Here is a 23,258-nt window from a genome sequence, read left to right on the forward strand (position 1 = left end):
ATGCCACTATAATTTTAAGAAATTACATTGCCACTGTAGTGAAGAAAACTAGTTGAATAGAAGTACATGTCTCCCTCTCTCTTAGATTTAACCACCTGCTAGGCTACATTGTTTGTTCTTTTATTACACTGTTCTGATGATCTAGTTACCATAGAGAAAGAACAAATACATTTTTTTTCGTCTACTGTGTCTGGTATAAAATGCATAAACAAACTTCAAAATTGATGGATTGTTTGCAATATCTCATGGAGCTTCTGTACCCTGTCTATTTCTGTGTTTGCAGCAGAGGGAGATCAACATCAGAACTTACATCAAGGTCTTTTCTTATTTATTTAGTCTGCCTTCTTCAGTTAATTTTAATGGTGACCACACATTTCAGTTCATCCCCTAACTTACCACACCCCCTTTTTCTCACATTCAGCTGATCTTGACGACATCACATTGCCTAAACGTTATGATCCATCAGATACACTTGCAGACTTGTCTAACCGTCACTATGAGAGATGAATCATTACCGCGATACACTATATATAAACATTAGATTTTTAGATTCCCATCCTAAAGGTTGAGCAGAACAAAGTGTTCACTCTTTTATGTTTTCATATCCCTTCTTCATTAGAGTTTGTAAACCCTGTCACTTGCTACTTTCAGGCTCTTTCATTCCTCTTATAACTGATACTTGATCAGTCTGTTGCAAGAATCATTATCATATTCCAATTTATCACTGTCTTTGGATGATATGGCAGATTTGAAATTGAGGGAGATGACTTCGACTTCACATCAGGAGAGCCCACACATATTGGACCACCTTCTCCACCTCGCCAAGACCAGCATCAGGATGGATATCAGCCTGATAATGTGTTTGATGAAACCATTAAACACATTAAAGCTTTCAACTTTCCATTAATGGAAACTCTTGATTCTCTATGTTTAAACTGAAACCAAAAATGCAATTGTTCTCTCGATTTTTGATTTTCTTGAATCCATTTTGCTATCAACCAGGTTTGCACTAATTGGGTTTTTTTTTTTTGGGGGGGTTGGGGGGGGTGGGTGGGTGGTGTGGAATGTGGGTTAGTTTGTTGAGCATCAGATCAAGGTTGGCTCGTTGGGAATCAAGGATGGACGCTACTTCCTAAAAGAGCCTAAGAGTGTTCCATGTGAGTCCTTAAAGTTTTTTTTTTTTTTTTCCTGTGTTATATGGCACAGTATTGAATGTTATCTGATGAAATGTCATTAGTTTCTGGCAGTGAAGCCTAAAAGATCGAATGGATATATTCAAGTGTTCCTTGATGGAGGCTTAAACCAGCAGAAAATGGGGTGAGTTTAAGAATGTTACGAGGAAATTCTTGCTGAAAGAGATGTGCATAGTTGATTATGAGGGTACATTAGAATACCCATTTGGTGAAATTTTTTGCTTAGTGTGACGTTATAGCTGATTGGATATGTAAAATTAGAATGTCTGATCCACTTTTTGTTGGTTGTTTTACAGACAGATTTATGATGCAGTGGCTGTTGCTAAAATCTTGAATGCAACTCTGGTTCTACCGCACCATGAAGTTAATCCCGTGTGGCAAGATTCGAAGTATATAGTGAGTAAGTTGACCTGGAAACTTTTCTAAAATGTATTGTTCTCTCCAAGGTGGACCCAATATAATTAGGTTTTGATTCGGTAATTGCTTGATTTTGATTCTGGAGTGTTCGTTTTTTGGTTGTTAATATGTGTATCTATATAGGTTAGCTCGAACTTCAATTGACCTTTGATTTTGAAGCAGGCGCGCCGGTGGTGGAGTTCAAATCCGGCACTCGAAAGTAGCTACTTCAATTCGTTAGAGTCGGCTCCCAAGTCCACGTATCTCTGCCGGATTCCGATGCTGTTGCAGCATTTTGCTCTCGCAACCTGCCTTTTCCGAGAGCTCTTTGACCACTGTAAAAGTAACCTATAGCTACATTGTATATGATACAGTTGATACTGGTTAAACTGAACTATAGCTTGCTGCTGATTAGATTTGTATTCAGGTTTATTGAAATTGAAATTGTCTATTTGTAGGAAGAGGATAGTGTCTGGAGTCCAGCATACAGGTTCTATCCACCTTGGGAATTATGTCGGTGCCATACGAAACTGGATTACATCACAGGTGCCACCACATTGTGTGTTTTAGATAATAGTTAATGGAATTTGATGTGTTTAAGTGTTGGTGTTGTGATCATATACTTTGGTTTCTGAAAAATAAAATAAAAAATTAAAAAAAAAAAAGCCTGAAAGATGAACTTAATGATGATCTATAGCTGTATCATGGGTAGTTTAGAAATTAGTAACTATGCATATAATCAACTTTAGCTGTACATTGAAAGTCAAGTTTCTTGATTATGGCTTTAGGTCTTCTGTTTTGTAGAATCTCCAAAATTACTCAAAAACAAGAAGCAGCAAAGCATGGTAAATGCACAATATCTGACGTTGAGAATCACCTGGGCCAGAGAAGCACACTACAAGATGGAAAACTTGAAAGCAGAAGAGAAACCAATTCCAACAAGCATTGGCGAGGTATTATATCTTACATTGTGCTTTCCTTCATACATCCTAGGTTATTGAAAATCACAACATAGGGATAAACCTTACTAGTTCTAAATTTGTGAATTGTGAGTAGTCAACTTCAGAAAGTCTTGTAGCTTCTCAAGTCAGTGTGTCTTTGCTATTTTGGCATCTCTAAGGAGAGTTTATGATAGAGTAGGATCTGTGTTTGTGGTTAATTATATTTAGTAGGATCTGCGGTACCTCTTACTTGCTTGTTCTGGAAGCCAAGTATAAATGTGTGCATTATAGATTTTAGGATAAATCAAGTTACAGAAACTTGTCTTTTACGACATGGTCTTTTTCCGTCGTAAACTTGTCTTTTACAACACAGTGTGTCGTAAAAGACCACTTTTTCTTGTAGTGTATGTGAATGGACACTTTCTGTACCAAATTTTATTACATATATAATGATATTCACAGGTGAGTTCCAGAGAGTTTGAAAATCAATGTTCAAAAGCCTAATCATATCATACAATTATTCAGATGAAAATTATGAAATAATACAAAGACCACAAACCTTTTATCTTGCATTAATTTGTCCGAAAATTTTATCCCATTTGACAAACTCAGCAAGTATATATTGAAACAAGCCCTTCATAAGAAACAAATTGATTACAAGCTTGCACTACCAAAGAAACTCATGAGTGATTTTTTGAAAAAGAAATATGGCCGTTGACATGACAACAAAGCAACACAATGTGGGAAAAAAATATTGGAGTAGCAGGAATATAAACATTCCTAGAAGCATTATAACTATTACTGGTGATACGACATCATAAAGAAACTCAGTGAGTGCTTGAATCCTAGTGCTATACACCTTGCCTTGCTTCTGTAACCTGCCATAATTTTTCAGTGAAATTAGGCTTTCAGTATAGCTGAAGATATTGGAGTCCCTACATTTTCCTGTCCAAAAGATGGATGGCAAATAACCAGGAGTAGAATATGGGGGGAGTTGTTCTATTTTCATCGAAAGATTTCTTAGGTCCAAAAAGTAACATTGATCTTCTGATGCCAAACATATTCCATGCTCCCATTCAGCACAAAACTCTCTAAAAGTAGACCATGCTGGAAAACTAGTCCATATTGGAAGGAGGCATTTCATTGTTATATTGTGATGTAGCTCCCATTTTTTCTCATCGTCATAACTTTTCAACACCCATATCTTGATATTATAATATACATCCGGACGATGAACATCCACAAGGGCCAAAGATCCTCTAAATTCAAGCAAATGTAAGCCGCCATAAGTCCCATAATTAGAGGAGGGAACAAGAGTCGCACAAAATTCCTCTCTGTTAAAATTGAAAGAAATCATGTAACCAAGGCTTTCTATTTTTCTGTAAACCAACCAATGCATGTGCCCACCTACATATATTGCATTGTTGCTGCGCTTGCCTGAAAAAGAAGTGCTTTCATCAAAAGGAGGAGCCAAAGGTATCTGTCGCCATGAGCTTGTACCTACTACAAAAACTTGAGCCACAGCACAGTTGTTAGTAGCCCGAACATGAACAATCTTGTATGTGCTAGTAATATTATCATATCCCATCCCGTACCAATCAGTATCATCCCCTGAATCAGTATTGGTGGTTGGAACTGGGATGTTACTAAGAGGTAGCTCTAGAACTTCTTCCCTCAGCGGATTGACCAACAAGCATGGACCAAAACCATCAGAACCATGTCTTATTAATGTTTTAAGGAAAACCAAGTTGCAGAAAACGAAGTCTACTTCGAAGTCATATTGTTTCGAGCCAATTTGAAAGACATGTACCGATTTTGTCAGTGTTTGCTTTATGCTGTTGTATTTGAACGACTGCCATGCTTGCAACACTGACGTACCACTACACCATGTAGTAACACGCATAGGCGATGCGTCCGTAGCAGCCTGCAGGTTGTGCAGTGTAGCAAAGTCGGGGCTGCGAGATATGTCCAAAGAGGTCTTAGACACACATTGGACGCGACAGAGTGATTCTACCGGCAGTCTCATAAGGATATCGCTGGTGACATCTTCCGGTAGGTTTGTCAATGTTGTTACCCTTGTGTTTGGATCGCCATCAGTCTCGCCGCCGGTGACATCTTCGTCTAATTCCGTCAATGTGTTTCTCACCATCCAAATATTACTCAAAGTCTTCAGAAGATCGATACATCTTTTCAAAAAATTGCTTCTATGCATGAGGATTCCTCCGGCCATCGTTCCTTTTTTTGTGTGTCTTTTTTTGTGTGTGTGTGTGTTTCTGAGAAGAACAACTTTCGTTGATAACAGAGGCTCTTTTATACAATATATATAGGAATAACTCTATCATACATTGGAATATAGGACTCGTTGAGGAAAACGAACTAGGAAACTAGAAATTAATAGATAACAAGATTCTGCTAGCTTTGTTAGGAAAGTATCTGAATTTATTTCAATCAAATGTGATTACAATCTATGAGCAGATACACACCAAATTTGGCTTTACATGGGCTTCAAAATAAGGAGAAATTTTTCAGTGCTACGGGAGGACACATACGTGGCAGTCTGACGTGGTTCTACATTTCAATTAAATTTAGACACGTGGATTTTCTTCGTGAAAAATTATTTCAACTATTTTGTTAAAGACTATTTTGGGTTTTATGTTGTTTTTTAAATACTAAACCCTAAACCCTAATCCCTAAACCCTAAACCCTAAACCTTTAAACCCTATACCCTATACCCTAACCCTAAACCCTAGGTTGAACTTGCTAAATACCCATGAATGTCATTTCACAAAAAATAAAAAAATATTAGTTAATATTTTAGTTGTAAAAATCCACATGTCTAAATTTGATTGGAATGTAGGACCACGTCAGACTGACATGTGGTCCTCCCGTAGCACTTAAAAATTTCTCCAAAAGAAGTTATTACTAGCCAAACCAAATTAATAGATAATAAGATGGATCAAGATCCTCTCCTTTGGCTCCATTTGGGCCTTGTTTATGCTCAAGTTTTTAATCCAGACCGTTAATTTAATATCTAATGGCTCATGACATACCACGTCAACAAATTTTGGATATTAATATAATTGTTGGGGTTTCTAGGTTAACGTCGTTAAGTAGCTGCAAAAAAGAAATAGAAAATATACAAAGCCGCTCAAATTAACTCTCATCTCTCTCTTAGAATTGGAATCGTCGACATATGTATTAATGTAGAACTAATTTTAATTTACTCCCATCAACTTTAGTTCGATCATCATGTTAGTCATTCTTCTTTCAATTTCATCAAAAACGCCCCTCAACTCCTAATTTTCATCTCTATTCCTCCGTTCTCCGTCCAATTCCTCCGTCAAGTGATGACGTGACATTAAGAAGAAAGTCAAATTCCAAAAAAATAAGTTTTTGACAATTTTTCCCCATATCGATACATGTCTTTATTCCCATCACAACCCCCTAACCTTAGTGATTTTGGTGGGATTGAATGCAATTTGTCTATTTTGCCCTTTTTTCTGTGGGCCCAGCGACTTCAAATTTGGTTTTCTTCTTAATGCAAGTCATTAAATAACCGGGGAATTGGATGGAAAATGGATGTTTGGACACGGTTGATGAAAATTGGAAGTCGAGAGATGTTTTTGATGAAATTGAAAAAACATGGACTAACATGATGATCGACTTAAAGTTGATGGGCGTAAACTGAAATTAGTCCATTAATGTATATCCCATGAGCTCCGATCGGCTCGGGGTAGATATAAATGGTCGGAGTGTAAACAAATGGATTGATTTATTCAACTCTGTTATGAACTGAATCCCTCTTTCTATGAAACACAGGATCACTCTTCTATTCTTCCATAAGACAGTCCAATCCCTAGCACTCTCGTGTAACAAACACGCTCTTAATGTCTCTGTTACTCTTTTCTCAACCGGTCTTCTTGCTCCACTACCCGACGGTCGAATTCGCCTGGAGTTGCCGATTCTGGCGACGACATGTTGGTGAACAACCCGTGTTTGCTTCTTCTCGACAGTGTCGTCATTTTTGTGGTGGTGGAACGTTATTGCACGAATCATGGTTTACACCAATGTTGATTCTTCGACCATTCATGTCAAGATGGAGGAGATTAGAAATCGATAATTCGTCGATTTTGTCTATGGTTGAAGATGTAAAGGTAAAAATCAACACTTCACAATTTTTTAATTTCATATAACCAACTATGTTAGTTATTAAAAACTTGTATAAATATTATAATACCAAGAATACCCTAATATGCAGCCTAACACAAGTGGATATGTTGCAAGCCTCCCAATTATTAGGTTAGGGGTTCAATTCCATTGATTGTTTACGTCAATCTAAGATGACTAAGTATTCTATGTCACCACCAAGTCATTGAGTAACGGGTCTCATCTAAGTCACTTAAAGCATCTCCAACAGCTTCCCCAAAATTTCTCTAAAATGGGGAAGCAAAAGCCAAAATCTCCAAAAAATTTATACTCCAACTTCAACAGCTTCTCCATTTTGGAGATTTCAGCATTTATTACAACAATAAAATATGTTACATGATTATTAATAATAACAAAAAAAAAAATCATATATTTCATTGTAACATAAATTACTCAATAAAATATTTTAGATTTTTGTTCTTATCGTTGGAACACGTGAATAATTAATATTTGAGGAAGGAAGACTTTGCTGCAAATTTGGGAAGGAGTGCTTATCTTTCTTCTCCATCCCCATTTTGGGGAATGAGATGGGGACCTTGTTGGACCACAAAACAACTAAATATTCCTAAAAAATTGATAAAAATCAAGAAAATTGGGAAGCTGTTGGAGATGCTTTTAGTAATGAGTCCCATTCAAGATAGGTAATCACTTATCGGTCAAAATTGTAATGACATTAAGCCTGATGATTCTTGGTGTGCTGTAAAAGTCATTGCATCTATATAAACAAAATTTTAGATTTGCCATTGTAAAAAAAAAAAAGTCATATGAAACATGATTCGTCGACCAACTATCAATAGAGACAAACAATAACAAATTTACAGGCAAACACATAAGCCACGTGGTACGTCTAGCTAATCATATCTTTTTATATATTTTGTTATACCAGAACAACTCATGTTTAATTATTAATGAATACCCAAAATACCTATATACATATGTAATGATTAGCCGGACGTACCGTCACGTCGTGTGCGCATGCAAGAATCTGTGTAGAGACAACCTCTATTTGATGAGCTAAATAGAGTAAAAACAGAACCACCAAAAATTACGTTGAGGCAAAAATAAATGTAAAGAATTCAAGAGATTAGAAAAAGAAAATTTCAAGTGAAGAAAGAAAAAAAAAAAAACAATTTCGAAGGGACCAGATTTGGACTGAAACTGGGCGAGTAGATCATCTATATCTAAATATATTTTGGTAAATGTGCTCGTTACTTTCCCCTATAGTCTGCTGGTTTTCTATGTTTTATTTGATCATTACCTTCCTTGTGTCACGCAAAGCATCACACTCCCCCAAGTCCCCTCCAAAGTTCAGACCTTGAAAGACGAAACCTTTTCTATTTCCACCTTCGCTCGTGCGTATCGTGGGTCCCTCACTTCTTCTCTCGCCAACTTCGAAACATAAAATCCCCAATTGGACATTTCTCTCTCTCTCTGCTCTTCTGGTTTTTAGGGTTTCTGCTGTGTCGACCCGGAACGAAGATAAGGACGCTCTGTGAGTTCTGCACCTTCTTGTTTGCTTCTGCATTTTCACTTGTTATTCTGTCATGCATGTACAAAACATGGGTTTCCAGCTTTTGATTTGTATGTCTACTGTTGAAAGGTAGAGTCTTTGTTATTGTGTTCTTGTCTTGATTCTTCTACTGTTGCGAAGTCTGTTGTTTTGGCTTTTTTCTGTGGGTGGTTCTCCCAATTTTCATTTCTATTGATTTTGGTGCTCTTGTGTGCTTTCCTCAGTTTTTGAGTTTGCTAGAGGACTATGAATATTATTTATGACATTTTGGTAAATCAAATAGGGGTGATCTGGTGATTTTGTGTGGACTATTGATGGCCAGGGTACCTCCAAGCCTTTCATGTACTGTTATCTTCAATTTAGAAGAAAAAGAAAAGGCTTGTATTTGGAATTTTGGGGAACTATTGTGTTTGGTTGTTGTAGTGGGACTTATTTTACCATTAATTGTTTTCGTTTAAATTGATCCACCAGCTATTATTGTATCCGTACAAGTTATTCCGGATGATTCAGTTCTGTTTATGGCATAGTTTTGACTCCATTTATTTTTCTGTCTTTTCGAAACACTTGATATTTTGTCTGACAAGTTGCCATGCAGAAACTTCTTAGAATTGGTATGAATTAATGTGTAATCGAAGATTGTTTTTTAAACACTTTCTGAACTTAATACTGGTATGTAGTTCTTTGGTTCAGCATTATGTTTCATTCCCTTCAGCCTTATGAAAAATTCATGGTCTTCTTTCATTCTTTGTTTCTTGCTACATTTGTTTGCAGTGCATTTTGCATGGTGGTCAACCTTTTGCCAATTTTGGATCAACAAGTGTATTTATATCTGATAGTCAATTTACATTTTTGGGTAGACTTTTTAGGGACTGAAGTAAACGGACAAACTACAGATTGAGTGCTGTCAAATTTCAAATAAGTGATGTCGCGGCGCCCGCCAAAAGTTAGCAAAATTGCCATGGCCTGTCAGGCAATGAAAGAGTTTGGCATTGCTGAAGTCCAAACAAAGCCTGCCGTGAAGCAACTTCTGCAAGTGTATGATAATAACTGGGATTTCATCGAAGCCGACAATTACAAAGAACTCCTTAATTTTATCGTACCAGACACCAACAAGCCAGATGAAGAGGTATGCCTCCTGCAATACTTCTTTTTTTTATGCTTGGCTTAAGGAAATATTATAAGGGTTTCACTTAATTATTTTTATTCATTGTGCGATAGAGAAAGCTATGCAAAATTCAATCTAGTTAATTAAATTTTCTTGTTTCATCTGTCATTCATGATTATGTATAGAATCCAATCTTATCTTATCCTTTTATGCTTATAACAGCAAGTGCAGCCCAAGGTACAAGGCCCTTTGATGCGTGAATCAAAGGTGAGTTTTGCTTGATCTTTTAAATTATATTCCCAATTTCTTTTTAACCACCGGTCATTTGACTGCTGTAAGGTTAATGTTCACTACTCAACGTATTATCGTACCATGAAGAGCAGGTTTATGGAAGGGCTATTTGAATATGTTATCATATGTCAGTTTGCATTCTTATAGCTATGTCTTAATAGTTGATATTCACTTGTACCAGAGAGTGAAATCTAAGAACAAACAAGCTCCATATGATACAACTGAAGTTATTGAGCGTCCAACCAAGAGATACTGCACCAGGCAACAGAAAGATCAATCAGTAGCTAATACCAAATACTCTGAATCAAGCTTGAAAAGATATGTGACGTTTGAAGAAGAATCAAAGGAATCTGAGGACTCACAACCATTAGTGATAAAACCTCGACAAAGACACATAAATCTGCAAGAAGACTCTGAATCGAGCTTGAAAAGATTTGTGAAGTTTGAAAAAGAACCTGAGGAATCTGAGGACTTGCAACCATTAGTGAGAAAACCTTGACAAAGACAAATAAATACACAAGAAGTTTTGGTCTCTGGGAAACACGTTAATCTTGTGCCCGGTGACTTTCCAGAACTTGAAATAAGTTCCAATCTTACATGTGAAGGTAACTTCACACATTTTGATGGTTGCAGTGCTGGTGAAGATGTGATGAAGTACCTGCAAGTGGGGTTATTGAATGAGAGCAACAGTGTGAGTGTCCCAGATCGGTCTTCCCCAGTGAAAAATGCTTTGATTTCTAGCTCTTCTCAGAACTCTGGTTTTGATCTTCCTAACGGTGAAGTATCCCAAGAAATGATGGATGGGAAATGCATAAAATCATATAGGACTGGAGAATGCCTCTCCATGGCAATAGCAACTAATGTCATGGGGAATAAGCCAGAATTAATAACTTGTAATGAACAAGATCAAGGCAGTAAGAGCAGTGGTCTGGGTTCTTTTACTGAGCTATTTGTTGATGAAAATCTCATCAACCCTATTCGTACACCCAGTCATATACCATTGGGTTGTTTTGAAGGCCTTCGCAGCATAGTTGGTATTAAAGTTAGGGATATGGAGAATATCTGTGAGGAAAGTGCAAAGATTTTAAGGGTTTTTGAAGGCCAAAATCCATCATGCAAAGAAGGAGCTAGCGGTAACTAACATTCTTCAATTAGAGTTGCACGCTCAGCTAACATTGATGACATAACGAGAGGTGAGGAAAGATTTACCATTTCCTTGGAAAATGGAAGAAATGTGGAGTTGACAACCTTTTTTTACATCGCGCAGAATTTAATTTATAATAAGGCCTCTGTGAGTTTTACACTTGCTAGTATATCTGATGAGGATTGTTGTTCAGAATGTTATGGGGATTGTCTTACATCATCAGTCCCTTGTCTTTGTGTGATTGCAAATGGCGGTGAATGTGCTTACACGCCAGGAGGAGTGGTCAAGGAGAAGTTTCTGGAAGAATGTATATCTAAGAAGCATGAGCCAAAAGAGCACCCCCAGTTCTACTGTAAAAAGTGCCCACTTGAGAAGTTAGAGAATGGGAAGAGTTCAGTAGCATGCAAGGGACATTTGTTACGGAGGTTTATAAAGGAATGCTGGTGCAAGTGCGGTTGTATGAGGAGCTGTGGAAACCGGATTGTACAAAAAGGCATTGCTGTGAAGTTGCAGGTTTGTTATTTTATCTATAGAGATCAGTTGTGGCCCTAGGTTGAAATCGTGAGATTCAGTTTAAAAGAATCTGAGTGTTTTTACTTTGTTTCAGGTATTTTGGACAACCGAAGGGAAAGGGTGGGGTCTAAGAACACTGGAGGCTTTGCCAAGAGGGGCTTTTGTTTGTGAATATGTTGGAGAGGTTCTAACCATTGGCGAACTACATGAGCGAAATTTGCCAAGTGTTGGTAAGGAGCATTCCTACCCAGTGCTACTAGATGCAGACTGGGATTCACAGGATATGTTGAAAGATGAAAAAGCTCTTTGCTTGGACACTACAGTCTACGGAAATGTTGCAAGATTCATTAACCACAGGTATAAACGTGTATTTCTGCATCCTTTCCCTACCAAAGGGCTTTGTTAGTAGTAATTATTTATTATTAGAAGAGAGATATTGTCTTCTATATAAATACCGAAGTGGTCTTTTTCTGTGGTACTTTCTACATTGTATTGTGAGCAATATGGGGAGCTGGAAATGTTGTGCTGCTATTTATGTTCTCCTTACAGGATTTATATCTACTTACCATGCTGGCATCAGTTGGTCTTAAATGCTTTGCCCTTGGGTTGGATATTGATCTATATCTGAACAAAGTAGGAAGAAAATGTGATGTGCTTTGTGACCTGGCGAAGAGATGACGTTTCCATGTTGCTTTTTCCGGTTTTATTGTACATCAATAATAAAAATATCAAGGCTTCAAACTTTTTTTGTTGTTCCTTTTTTCTTTTCTTTGGTATTTTGAAATTTCAGTTGGACGCCCCATTGCTTAATTCATCTATTTATCTTCTCCTGGAACAAGAGTTTTTAGTTCACCTAAATTCTTGATTTTGTGGTTCATTCTCGAATCATATAGAAATACCGGCCAGCTCATCAATGGTATGTCTGTATAATCTGTATCGTTATGTGCCTTCCATATTCTTGGTATCCAATTTTGTTGTATTACATGCCTCCTGCCTCCACCAATGAACTCTCAAATTTCTTTCTGTAGCAATTAGCCTTTGACGCATCTTGACTTAAACTCTATTTGTTCTCCAATTAACTGCAAATCATATTGTGCCCAAAATAAAAAATACTTCAAATCTTGGGGTAATTTTCATTTCCGATGAACTCAATGCAAAGTTTATACAAAACCTAACAGAGAGTCATTTCAATCTTTATATGTATTTCAATTTTTTACTAAGCGAAATGATTAATATCAAAGCTTTATCAGTTTAATCTGGGATCCGAGTGGTTTGTGGTCTTTAGTATCTTATTTTTCGTTAGGGAAGCTACTCTGCCCTCTATCGATTTCTCCTGTGTTTTGCTAATCTTGTCTCTTTAAATTTCAATTTTCTAGATGTTCTGATGCTACATTGGTTGAGATCCCAGTTGAAGTAGAGACCCCAGATCGTCACTACTATCACGTATGGTTTTTATTATTTAATGACTTCTTCCTTTGAATTTATCTTATTGTTACAACTGGTCAAAGCATCTGGAAATAGAAGTGAATGAGTTAATATTATTCATGCAGGTTGCCCTTTTCACAACAAGGGATGTTGGTGCTATGGAGGAGCTCACTTGGGTAAGAGGGACTTGTAAATATATGACAATATTTGTCGGGCATCATCATTCAATTTCTTAATGTCTGCCGTTGCAGGACTATGGCATTGCCTTTAATGACCATGATTACCATGTGAATCCCTTCCAATGTGTCTGTGGAAGTCCATTCTGTCGTGACCGCAATGATTCAAAACGTGAAAAGACATATGTCCGACGAAGGCGCAAGGTGAAGTCCCAATGAAAGATAATGTCTCTTATAATAGGGATTCAATATATGTACTGTTAATTAATTTAGTAAGCAATAGTAGAAGTTTGGGAATTACTAATGTCTAAATTTAATTGTGAAATCTTATTTCTAATCTTATGGGTTTGTTTTATGGTACTATCTATATTTTGTAGGCCTTCACAAATTATGATTTATTATGGTTTCATAGTCTCTAGATTTGGAAAATAACTGCACCCAAGGTTTTTTTTTATACTAGTTTAACTGATATTGGTGAATATATTTGCACTATATAAATGAATATTATAGATCATCCACAAATTTTTATATTTTGATAATGATGCGTTCTGCTAAATATTTGCTATATTAGATACATTCGACCCTCTGTATCTTATTAATCTTATTGTTTTCAGGATGGGAAGGATAACCAAAAGGATGGTGTGCTTGGTCACCTAGCAAAGGATCTTGATGAGGCTACACCAAGAGAGGAAATACAAGTAGAACCTGATGTAGTAATGCAGCTGGAGGTTGTCCCATCTACGGGTGCACTGAGAGAGGAGGTACAAGTAGCAGCACCACATGCATCCAGGCGGCTTGAGATTGTCCCGCGTGCGCTGAACAAGGAGATACAAGACGTTCCCAATCAATGCATGCAGCTTCAGGTTATCCCTTCTACTCCTCGAATTGAACCCAGGGAGGCAATGCACTGTTTGGAACGGGAGCCAGTTAGAGATAGCAGCTCCTCTTCCACGGCGCTTCTGGCCAAGGAGGTAGCAGACTTGCAGGCTCAGCTTGAGGCTGAGAAGGCAGCTCGAGAGAAAGACCACATTAACTTTGAGGCTCATCGTGCTCAATTCCAGGCAGTAATGCAGCAATTGTCCACTCTTCTCCCTGGGTTTCAGGTACCACGAACTCTTTAGATGCAGCTCGAGCAGAATGTTGATGATGGGTCACATATGTCATTAGGATAGTTTCTTGATGACATTTTATTTGTGCATGCGTGTATGTATGTTGTAGATTTTGTCCACTTCTGTGCAGTGGAGCGGGGCAACAGTGGGATGGTAATTTTATACATGTATTGCACCTGCATCTATTTTGGTACGAATACCTGGTAGGGGAGGTTCTGGAACCAATCTTTTGTACATGTATTGGCCTATAGAACCCTGATATATTTTGGCACTGAAGGTGGCACTTGAATGATGTTTTGAACACAGGTTCATTAATTTTGTGAAACATTACGTCTTTTTATAGTAAAACTAGAATCTCTACCCCGCCTAGTACGTATACAGTATGGTGTTTGTATCCTTTGGTTAGTTAAATTAAAAAATTGTATTCCAAGATGAAATGAGACAACTAAAAACAATGATCAATGATGAACTGGTGTGCCTATTGCAATCATACTACACTTTTTGTTCACCATACATGTCCTTCATTCTCAATCTTATCATTCTTTGTTAGATCCTAATCCTTGATGTTTATGCTAGAGTTTTCTAGACAATGGCCCTTAAGGGTGAATGAATCATTGTATGATACCTACATTTTCACTTATAAATGGGTTGAAAAACACAACTTGCCTGAAAAACTTGGACCAAATTTAAGTCTACTGATGCTAGAGTTTCAGGGTTTTCCAGTCTCAATGATATTAACTGATTCTGGTAACTTATAAATGGGTTGAAAAACACAACTTGCCTGAAAAACTTGTACCAAATTTAAGTCTACTGATGCTAGAGTTTCAGGGTTTTCCAGTCTCAATGATATTAACTGATTCTGGTAAAATACAAGTCTTTCCCTCTTCTTCAACCCTCCATCTCTCTCTTTTCGCTGCTGAAAGCTTTTGTTGTTTTGGTCCCAAGCTTTCTTGTCCAAAAAGCGTTCCAACTTCCAAATTTTGTTCTTTTCATACCATGGTGACTGATTCCATAGCAATTTTAGTAGAACATAAAAAGAAAGGAAGAAATGGAGACACTACGTACAACTGTACAAGGCTAAAAATCGTACAAGACAATTATGTACAAGGCTAGAAATGGAGACACTACGTACAAGACACTACTTATACGAAGTACAAATCGTAGAAAGGAAGCAATTTTGTCCTCATCAATCAGATTATGATGTAACAAGGGAAATTCACAATATGTTGAGTTGGTTGATTAAGTTCCACAATGAATGTAACAACTGCATTGTGATGCTGAAATTTAAATCCTTCTGCCAATCAAAGGTTTTGTCTCAACTCTTTCCAGTAGTTTAGTATTTGAGGTGTTAATATCAAAAATTTCAACCAACTAATGAGGGTGATGCTACTGCAATGTTACTCCCCTGAACTTGTATCAGTTATGTGTGCATGTGCTGCTTCCCTTTCTTTAACCTTCAGTTTTGTCTGAAGATGTATGTTTGAGATATTGTCCAAGCCAAATCTCCAAGCCAATCTGCCATGGACACTCTGATAACAAAAGGCAAAGGTGCAGAAAAGCCCCCAGCAGATTTGCCATCCCACCAAGATGTTTCTAAGCTTCTCTTCTGTTTCTGTGCAGCAATATTGATGTACCACACCCTCTGGATTTGCTCTATATATACAGGCCCTGCTTCAGATTGGAATCAAACCGAAGTGATAAAGATGTAGCTTCCTCCCTTAACTGTACCTGGACATTCCATATTATTGGACAACCTGGGATCAGCTATCGTCTGCTAGTCTTGTAAATGCCAGATGGAAATTAGATTATGTTGCACTTATAAACTCATAATCAACGGAAAAAAAAAACTTCATAATCAAGGATACAACTTATGAAGAGTCTAAGGTACAGGAGAGCAACGGGGCACAAGGTTTAAATTTCATAATTCGTGTCGAAACGAGTCAAGTGAGCATCAAGGTTAAAACTTAAAACTAAGGTTCGAAACCTCACATCAAGGTTAAAACTTCATAATTTGTGTCGAGACGAGTCAAGTGAGCATTGTTCAAGAAAATACTTTTGGCCCTGATTGATAACATGGATGGTAATTATAAACACTTTCCCACATATCATGTAGGACTACCAAATGTTATCAGTGGAGTGTTGGCCAAGGCACCACCGTGAGCACTTCTATCCTGCATACTTGATCAATTCTACCTTTGTGGTGCCAAGAGGCGTCCATGCCTTCCTTTTACATCTCACTACCAAAAACCTTTCCCATTGTTGCATCTTTTGTCAAGTGACAATTCAACCACTGCTCTTCCATGCTCTTTTATGTCACCACACTGCAACCACCCTAAAGTCTCATGAACCTGGTTTTTTCCATTGGCCAAGAAAATTTAGATCATAACTTCTCTATACCACTCAGATGATCTCTCTTTCGTTCTCTTAGCTGCAATTTCTCCATTATCAAAATCATATCCAAGACATGAAAGTTTCACCCTAATTACCAATCAAATAATCTTCAATTTCAAAATGGCTTTCCTCCCTAAACTCATCTGATATAGAAATGTGACCTTGCTCTTGAGCAATGAATTTAGGCATACAATCAAGACGATTCCAAAGAGAGTTGAGGTGGCCTCTCATTTCATTGGTCCATTTGCTGGTCATTCACACCGATACATCAAGATCCAGGAGACAAAAATGGCTGAAAAAACACATAAGCACCACATTAAACCAAGGTAAAGTCAGAACCTAGAAATTTACAAAATATATTGCCTCCTTGGTCCCTTTCATAGGCCTCCCCTGTTTCGGAGACCATACGAATAGGCAACAAGCTAAATATCTAATACTAATATCAGACCATGTACTAACGCCACCTTCCAATCACAGTCTCAGGCGGAGAAATAAGCGTCTGCATCTTTAGTACTACGACCTTCCTTTAGTTCCATTACCTCCATTACCGCTGTTCAACGACCTAAAAAACAGCATGACAACAGAAAAGATCACAGAATCATACTTACAATAATGCACAATAATAATTGAAATTTAAAATCATATACCTCAACTGCAGTCCTTCACTTCTCTTAGTGTAATGCGCATTTCCGCGGCAGTTCTTCCTGAGGATACATGGGTGGATAAAACTCCATGGTTCTTATTGAAGCGGCAGCAGGTTTCATAAGAGCATCTAATCTGGAAACAATAAGAAAATAACAGAACTATAAACAACTTATAACAAAGAGCAACCTCAATTCATGATTACTTGTAATGGAAAGTCCTTGTGAAAGTCAACCCACCAATGAATATATATATATATATACGGAAACGATACAGAGCGCACGTGCGTAAGTGCGCACGGAGCTCCGTTCGCCACAGTCCGGGGCCGGCCCCGGCGCGCCTCCACCCCAGCGGACTCCAGCAGCGTCCCCGATCACTTTCTCTCCCCGGCGAGTCCGCCAAATTCCAGTTTTCCGGCGAGATCACCCAAAACTTCAAATAAAGTCGATATATACGGAAACTGGAATTATCTCGCCGGAAACTGGAATTCAGCGGACTCGCCGGGGAGGGAAAGTGTTCAGGGACGCTGCTGGAGTCCGCTGGGGTAGAGGCGCGCCGTCGCCGGCGCCGGACGGTGGCGAACGGAGCTCCGTGCGCACTTGCGCACGTGCGCTCCATATCCGGCCTCATATATCAGACTGACTTCCCAAAATTCAGGGCCGCTCAAGTTGTGTGGTTATACGGTTTAAACCCAAAAACAAAAGGGCTTGATATCCAAAATCAAGGATGTTTACTATATATTTATATACAAACACATCCACTTGCCTCATTTTTGTATCCAAGGAAGCTGGGGGGCTGCTTGATTCTCTTGAGGAAGGATTCACTACCGCAGACTTCAGTTTACTGTGCTTCACAGCTTTTGCAGCCGAAATCAATTGACTCATCGGTATAGGAGCATTTTCTTCTTTATGCAACCCTTCTGAGGAAAGCTTTTTCTCCTTGACACAGAATTCTCATCGACTACATGGGACTCTGATGTTAATCTTCTCTTCTTCTGTTGACAAGACCTCTTTTTCTCAGCAGCAGTTTCCTTGTCATTGACATTGGGGAATTTAACATGGTCCTTCCTTGACACAGAATTCTCACTGACTACATGGGACTCTGATGTTAATCTTCTCTTCTTCTCTTGATAATAAGTCTTTTTCTCAGCAGCAATTTCCTTGTCATTGACATCAGGGAATTTAACATGGTCCCTTCTTGGAGTTCTAAGGGTTTTAACCATTTTATGTTTTCTAATCAGAAGAAAGAAAAAAAAACAAAAAGTATTTAGTAAAACTATAGCAAACAAGATAATGAGCGACAACAGCTGATCCAAACTATCACTTACGTGCAATATATTAGCACCTGGTTAGATAATAGACCTTCCCAAGCTCTTATCTCTGTGTCTTCATCATCCTTGTCTTTTGCAAAATGAATGTCCCTGGTAATTTTGATTCAAGCATCAACCAACTAGGAACGAAGAAAGGCCTTGATCTTATAACAGAAAATGTAAACAACAAAAAAAATTAAGACAGCAGTACCGTGGCAAGCATTTACGGTGGTAGGATGTAGGACAACGCCTACACACAGCAAACTGCAATCCAGGGTCCTTAATATCAGCAGCCTCTAATTGCTTACAAGAGCAGCACTTGTGAATTGGACATGTAAAAGATTCCCCCAGCATAATTCTTTTCTCAAGTTCTTCATCAGAAACTCCAGTCTCATATTTTGCAACACAATGAGGATGATAAAACTGACCGCACCTTGGAAAAGTGCAGAGGAAGACCTAATACAGTTGATATAAATAATTTAGTACTGACTTCTGATGAAAGAAAATTTCATTGTGCACAAACGCATAGGAACAGCAGCCCACAAGTCTATACATATAGCACAGTTTACTGAAAAACAGAAAAATGCCTTCAATCTAACAACATGCTTAGATGCTACTGGCAATGAATCCCAGAATTAACACCAGAAGGAATGGTTCTTTCTTCTTATAGTAAGAATGGAGGCCAGACAAACTACTAGCATTTTTAGTCTAGACTCTAGAGTAACCGAGGAGAAAGAATTGTCTTTGAATTCAGCTGAAGCTGAAGGCCACAAGGCTGACAAGAACCCAATCATTCTTCTATGTGTTTCGCATTTTCTAAAGTAACACTTTCATTATTATTGGAAAAAAAAAAACAGAGCAATAAATGTTGTAAAACTTAAAACACTGGAGAAAATGAAAATCACATAAGATAAATGCCAACGGGAAATAATGGATATGCAATGCACTGGGTGCTACAAAACAATGCAGATAAACTGTAGATCCAAGCAAATCATTATGAATTCTTATTGCGGTAACAGTAAAGTTGTAAAACCTTCCCCTAAAAAAATTGACAACAGAATAACAACAGCACAGGTGGTAATGTGAATAGATTTGTAAAATACTGATTCATACCTCAGCACCAAAATATTTGTCAGAGGAGCCTAACTTCCCACAAGCATAGCACTGATGCTGTTTATGTTGACAATTTTTGCAGTAGAAATCAATTTTTCGATATGCCTACCAAGTCCAAAACATAGCACAAAACTGATCAATAATCACAATACCAAAATGATACAACCAATAAGAGAGACACATGAGTTAGATAGGAAGTTAAGAAGAGGAGCATACATCTTCTTGATCCCGAGTAAATCCAAGAGATTCACAAGTATAGTCCTCACCATCCTTTACAGTTGCATGAAAAGACCTTAGGCATCGCCCTTCACAACTGAATTGGGGAGCAAAATCCATTAAAACAACAATAGATGTTAGACATAGAATTATATAAAAAATCAGGATTGTCAACATTATCAATAGGAATTAGCCAACACAAGAGCATACCACAACAGGTCACCACCGTTATCACAAAAAGCACAAACATTTTCAAATAGGTCATCAGTGGACGATCGTGGCTTTCTTCTTAATTGGATATCCTGAATATATTCATGCTCAATTATTTGAGATAAAGCTGAGAACCAAACTCAAGGATAAAAGCATTATAATAAAAAGGGTGAACAGTTTAGCGAGAACTTAACCTCATCAGATAGGTTCCTCTTTGTGGGCTCTTGAAGAGAGAAGTTGACTATAAACTGTTCAAAACATGAAATTTCATCTTTAATATTGTGAATAAACATAATGACAGTATATGTACATAAAGTAAAAATATAGTCCCTTTTTAATCTAATTGTTCCTTCCTGGGAAGAGCAAGAAGCAGTTAAAGCAAATGATTCCTCTTTATTGTCACCGCTCTTTGCGAAGTGAGTAAATTACATGTACAGATCCCTAGAGGCTTTTGAGGCAAAAGGTTTATAACATATATTATTGACTTAAAACATGTTACATATTAAACAAGTTAAAAAATTAATAGCTGGAGGTAGATCAGATAACAGGGAAATGGCAACAGAGTGAAAATAAACAAAGATTAAACCAGGAGAAATAAAAGACCAGTAGGAAAAAAAAAGGTCTGAATCTTAATGAAAATCATATAACACCACTATAAAATTCACATATTCAATTAGAGCACAAACAATTACCTAGAGCTCACTGGTATGTTATTACAGGTACAAAAATGCATGATTTTAAAACACGAAGAAGAAATTTCTGGAAAATGTTTCCACAGTCAGACAGCTCCAACTTTGGAATTCTACTTGGAACAAAAGCAGTTGCTGAGCACTCCAAGACTAGACATCTTTCTCAATATAACAAATAGTGAAATTTGAGGCACATCTAAAAATTTGGCAAGACAGGACATCTTCTCACAGATATCCCACACCATAATCCTTATGCATTATTCAGAGCCAGAAGACATTTACGAACCTTGGACTTGGCCAAAGCATCCTCCTTCTGAACAGCTTCATTAATTAAAGGCATGTGCTCCACGAGATCACTCTGGGAAGGCTTGGCCTCATACGACCTGCAAGTCAAGTGCAGATATCAAAATCCTAACAAAGTAGCAAAGATCATACGAACTTGAACATGTCTACAATTAATGTACCTGAAAACATCAGCTAAGTACTCCCACATTGATTTGGCAGACGATTGGGGATTCCTGATCACATAACTAAGCGAGTGGAGCGTAACCAAAATTGACTTTATAATCCTCTCGAAGCTCTTCCTGGGCCTCTGAAGCACAATCCACTTGTTGTTCTGGGAGAGCACCGATATCACCGGCCTCACACTAAACAGGTCAACTTTCCAAGCGAAAACCGGCATATGTACCTTCTCAAGGCCATTATCGGCAGTGCCGCGCAGATAGATCTCTCTTTTCCTCTGTCTCTCATGAGCCTTATCCTTACCCCACTCAATCGGCAAAACATGAAACGAGACAGGTTCACTGTTCTCGTCTTCGAAATAGTAATACGTAACCGGCAGAGGCTCTGCCTCATCCTCGAAAGACGCCATACCCTAAATTTACACCTAGAAATTAAAATTCACGCGGTAAATCAAGTAGAGCGTGAGAAATCCATGAGCGTCATTTGAACAACGACGGAGAGCAAGAAAATATTGAAGCAGATTCCAGGGTTTCTAATTTTGCAAGACTCGAAACATTTCAAACCAAAACACTTGGAATCAACCAAGTAAGAGAAAGAAGAAGGGAGTTTACCTGAAGAGAATCGCAGGGAGACTTTTGGGGGCGGTTGAGGTTACCGTAGAGAGGAGAGGAGAGGAGAAGAGAGAAGAGAGGGCGCGAGTGGGAGTGCGTGGAGAGAGTGGTTTGAATTAGAGGGACGAGAGGGGACCCGACTTTTACTGCAGTGGTGGAGTGATTGACTGACACTGTGACATCATTTCAGCCACGTTTTTACTGTTTTAGGATAACCATACGTTTACTGCGGGTCTTTTTTTTATTTTTAAAGTAAACGGAGATAGTTTCATCGATAGAAAATCATGACAACCAAAACAGTGTCAAACGTGAACCAAGTACACTAATGCCAGCTAAACTATGAATTGAGAAAGAGCAACATCAAAGTTACAATCTAAAAAGGTTACATTAACATACTAAAAAGCAAATAAAAAAAATAACTTTTTAAACCACAACCGTTCTGAAGAGAGACCATTAGTGTACCTTTTCCACTCAACATACTAGCATACCAGCTTCAATCGAACAACAATATAGGTTCAATCGACATCAATATAGGTTGCAAGGTGTCACTGCTTCCAAAGCCAAACATAGGACCAACCTAGGGCTACCATTTGATTTTGTAAATACCAAACCGATGGAAAACCGAACAACCAATTTTTATTGGTTTTAATTTTTATATTTTAGGTGTGGGTGAAATTACTATTTACCTATAGCTTATTCATTATTTCATGTTTATACGAGCTCCACGTAAGCAAACTTAATAGTGGAATTGACGGAAATACCAAATGGAGACACTTTGTTTTAATTTAGATATCACGAGAGTAGTTTTGAAAATTAAGATACTAAAAAAGTGCTTCAAGTACTGGATTTTTCTCTATATTCTATCTCATGACTCTACAACAACCTCTTTCCACCAAATGTTGGTACAAAAAATTTCGGGAGAGAGATTTTCCAACAAAAATCTCACTCCTTTGATGTTTGAGAAGCCTTAGACGCATCCATATGACGATCAATCAAGAGGAAAAAGGTACCTGCAAAACAAAAATACATTTCGACGCCCAAGTCAATTTCGATTCAAGCAAGTACAATAAAAGAAATCAGTTCGATACTTGTTACCGTTGTTATCCATGAGTGTTCCTCCTCATGATCGTCCACTTCTTCTTCATAAAGGGGTGAATTTATAGATCTTTGATTTTTTGGTTCTAACTTCTCGTTGTAGTGGGTGCAATGGTGTTTTCACGTTCTTTATAATCTCATCGTAATTCATGTTTTTTTTTTTATCTACTTGTTAGTTAATATAAACTTCGACTATCAGGTCTAATTTATTAAATGGAGCCCAACCCGAAATTTTATACCCCCACACCAAATCGAAAATAAACTAATTGAAAAGATCTTTTTAAGCGGGTATAGCTTTTGGCATTAGAAGTCCGATACTTTAGGCATTTCGAAATTGGAAGTACACACCATTTCTCTTGCTTTGGTGCACTGTTCTCTTCTCCTGGTGAAAAATGCAGAGTTTCAATCCTACCGAGCTACCGCCGCAGGTCATCACACAGAGGTGAGTGAGTTCTCGTCATCCTCTTCTATCTGGAAACCACTATTCCTGCAGCTCTGCTCAACTTAATAT

General features: G+C 37.8%; 3 protein-coding genes across 3 annotated transcripts; 1 reads left to right on the forward strand and 2 right to left on the reverse strand.

Annotated features, from left to right (window-relative positions):
• Window positions 1-775: 775 nt before the first annotated feature.
• LOC101303957 (putative F-box protein At1g19160-like) lies at window positions 776-4,760 on the reverse strand. The gene is made up of 2 exons (XM_004309880.1): window positions 3,333-4,760; window positions 776-850 (listed from the first exon to the last, which is right to left on the reverse strand). The coding sequence occupies exons 1-2, from the start codon at window positions 4,758-4,760 to the stop codon at window positions 776-778; spliced, it is 1,503 nt and encodes a 500-aa protein (XP_004309928.1).
• Window positions 4,761-9,168: 4,408 nt separating this feature from the next.
• On the forward strand, window positions 9,169-14,166 carry LOC101304245. Its single transcript, XM_004309881.1, has 11 exons — window positions 9,169-9,372; window positions 9,574-9,618; window positions 9,824-10,116; window positions 10,276-10,732; window positions 10,910-11,299; window positions 11,394-11,656; window positions 12,676-12,742; window positions 12,850-12,900; window positions 12,976-13,104; window positions 13,515-14,003; window positions 14,119-14,166. Exons 1-11 carry the CDS (start codon window positions 9,169-9,171, stop codon window positions 14,164-14,166), a joined length of 2,436 nt encoding a protein of 811 aa, XP_004309929.1.
• Window positions 14,167-17,922: 3,756 nt separating this feature from the next.
• On the reverse strand, window positions 17,923-21,450 carry LOC101304534. The gene is made up of 9 exons (XM_004309882.1): window positions 21,044-21,450; window positions 20,866-20,962; window positions 20,085-20,138; window positions 19,891-19,982; window positions 19,681-19,777; window positions 19,465-19,569; window positions 18,563-18,807; window positions 18,370-18,462; window positions 17,923-18,274 (listed from the first exon to the last, which is right to left on the reverse strand). Exons 1-9 carry the CDS (start codon window positions 21,448-21,450, stop codon window positions 17,923-17,925), a joined length of 1,542 nt encoding a protein of 513 aa, XP_004309930.1.
• Between the last annotated feature and the right edge of the window lie 1,808 nt (window positions 21,451-23,258).

The sequence above is a fragment of the Fragaria vesca genome, unplaced genomic scaffold, assembly GCF_000184155.1.
Source record: "Fragaria vesca subsp. vesca unplaced genomic scaffold, FraVesHawaii_1.0 scf0513139, whole genome shotgun sequence".
Lineage (NCBI taxonomy): Eukaryota > Viridiplantae > Streptophyta > Magnoliopsida > Rosales > Rosaceae > Fragaria > Fragaria vesca.

Excerpts from the sequence above, each read along its gene's own strand:
- LOC101304245 (XM_004309881.1), top strand. The coding sequence starts at position 9,169 with ATGTCGCGGCGCCCGCCAAAAGTTAGCAAAATTGCCATGGCCTGTCAG. Across the intron at positions 10,117-10,275 it reads CCTGAGGAATCTGAGGACTT|TGCTGGTGAAGATGTGATGA; the intron begins GCAACCATTAGT and ends TGATGGTTGCAG. Across the intron at positions 13,105-13,514 it reads ATGTCCGACGAAGGCGCAAG|GATGGGAAGGATAACCAAAA; the intron begins GTGAAGTCCCAA and ends TATTGTTTTCAG.
- LOC101304534 (XM_004309882.1), bottom strand. The coding sequence starts at position 21,450 with ATGGCGTCTTTCGAGGATGAGGCAGAGCCTCTGCCGGTTACGTATTAC. Across the intron at positions 20,139-20,865 it reads ATGCTTTGGCCAAGTCCAAG|TTTATAGTCAACTTCTCTCT; the intron begins GTTCGTAAATGT and ends TGTTTTGAACAG. Across the intron at positions 19,778-19,890 it reads AACGGTGGTGACCTGTTGTG|TTGTGAAGGGCGATGCCTAA; the intron begins GTATGCTCTTGT and ends TCCCCAATTCAG.
- LOC101303957 (XM_004309880.1), bottom strand. The coding sequence starts at position 4,760 with ATGGCCGGAGGAATCCTCATGCATAGAAGCAATTTTTTGAAAAGATGT. Across the intron at positions 851-3,332 it reads TTTATGATGTCGTATCACCA|GCTGATATCCATCCTGATGC; the intron begins GTAATAGTTATA and ends ACACATTATCAG.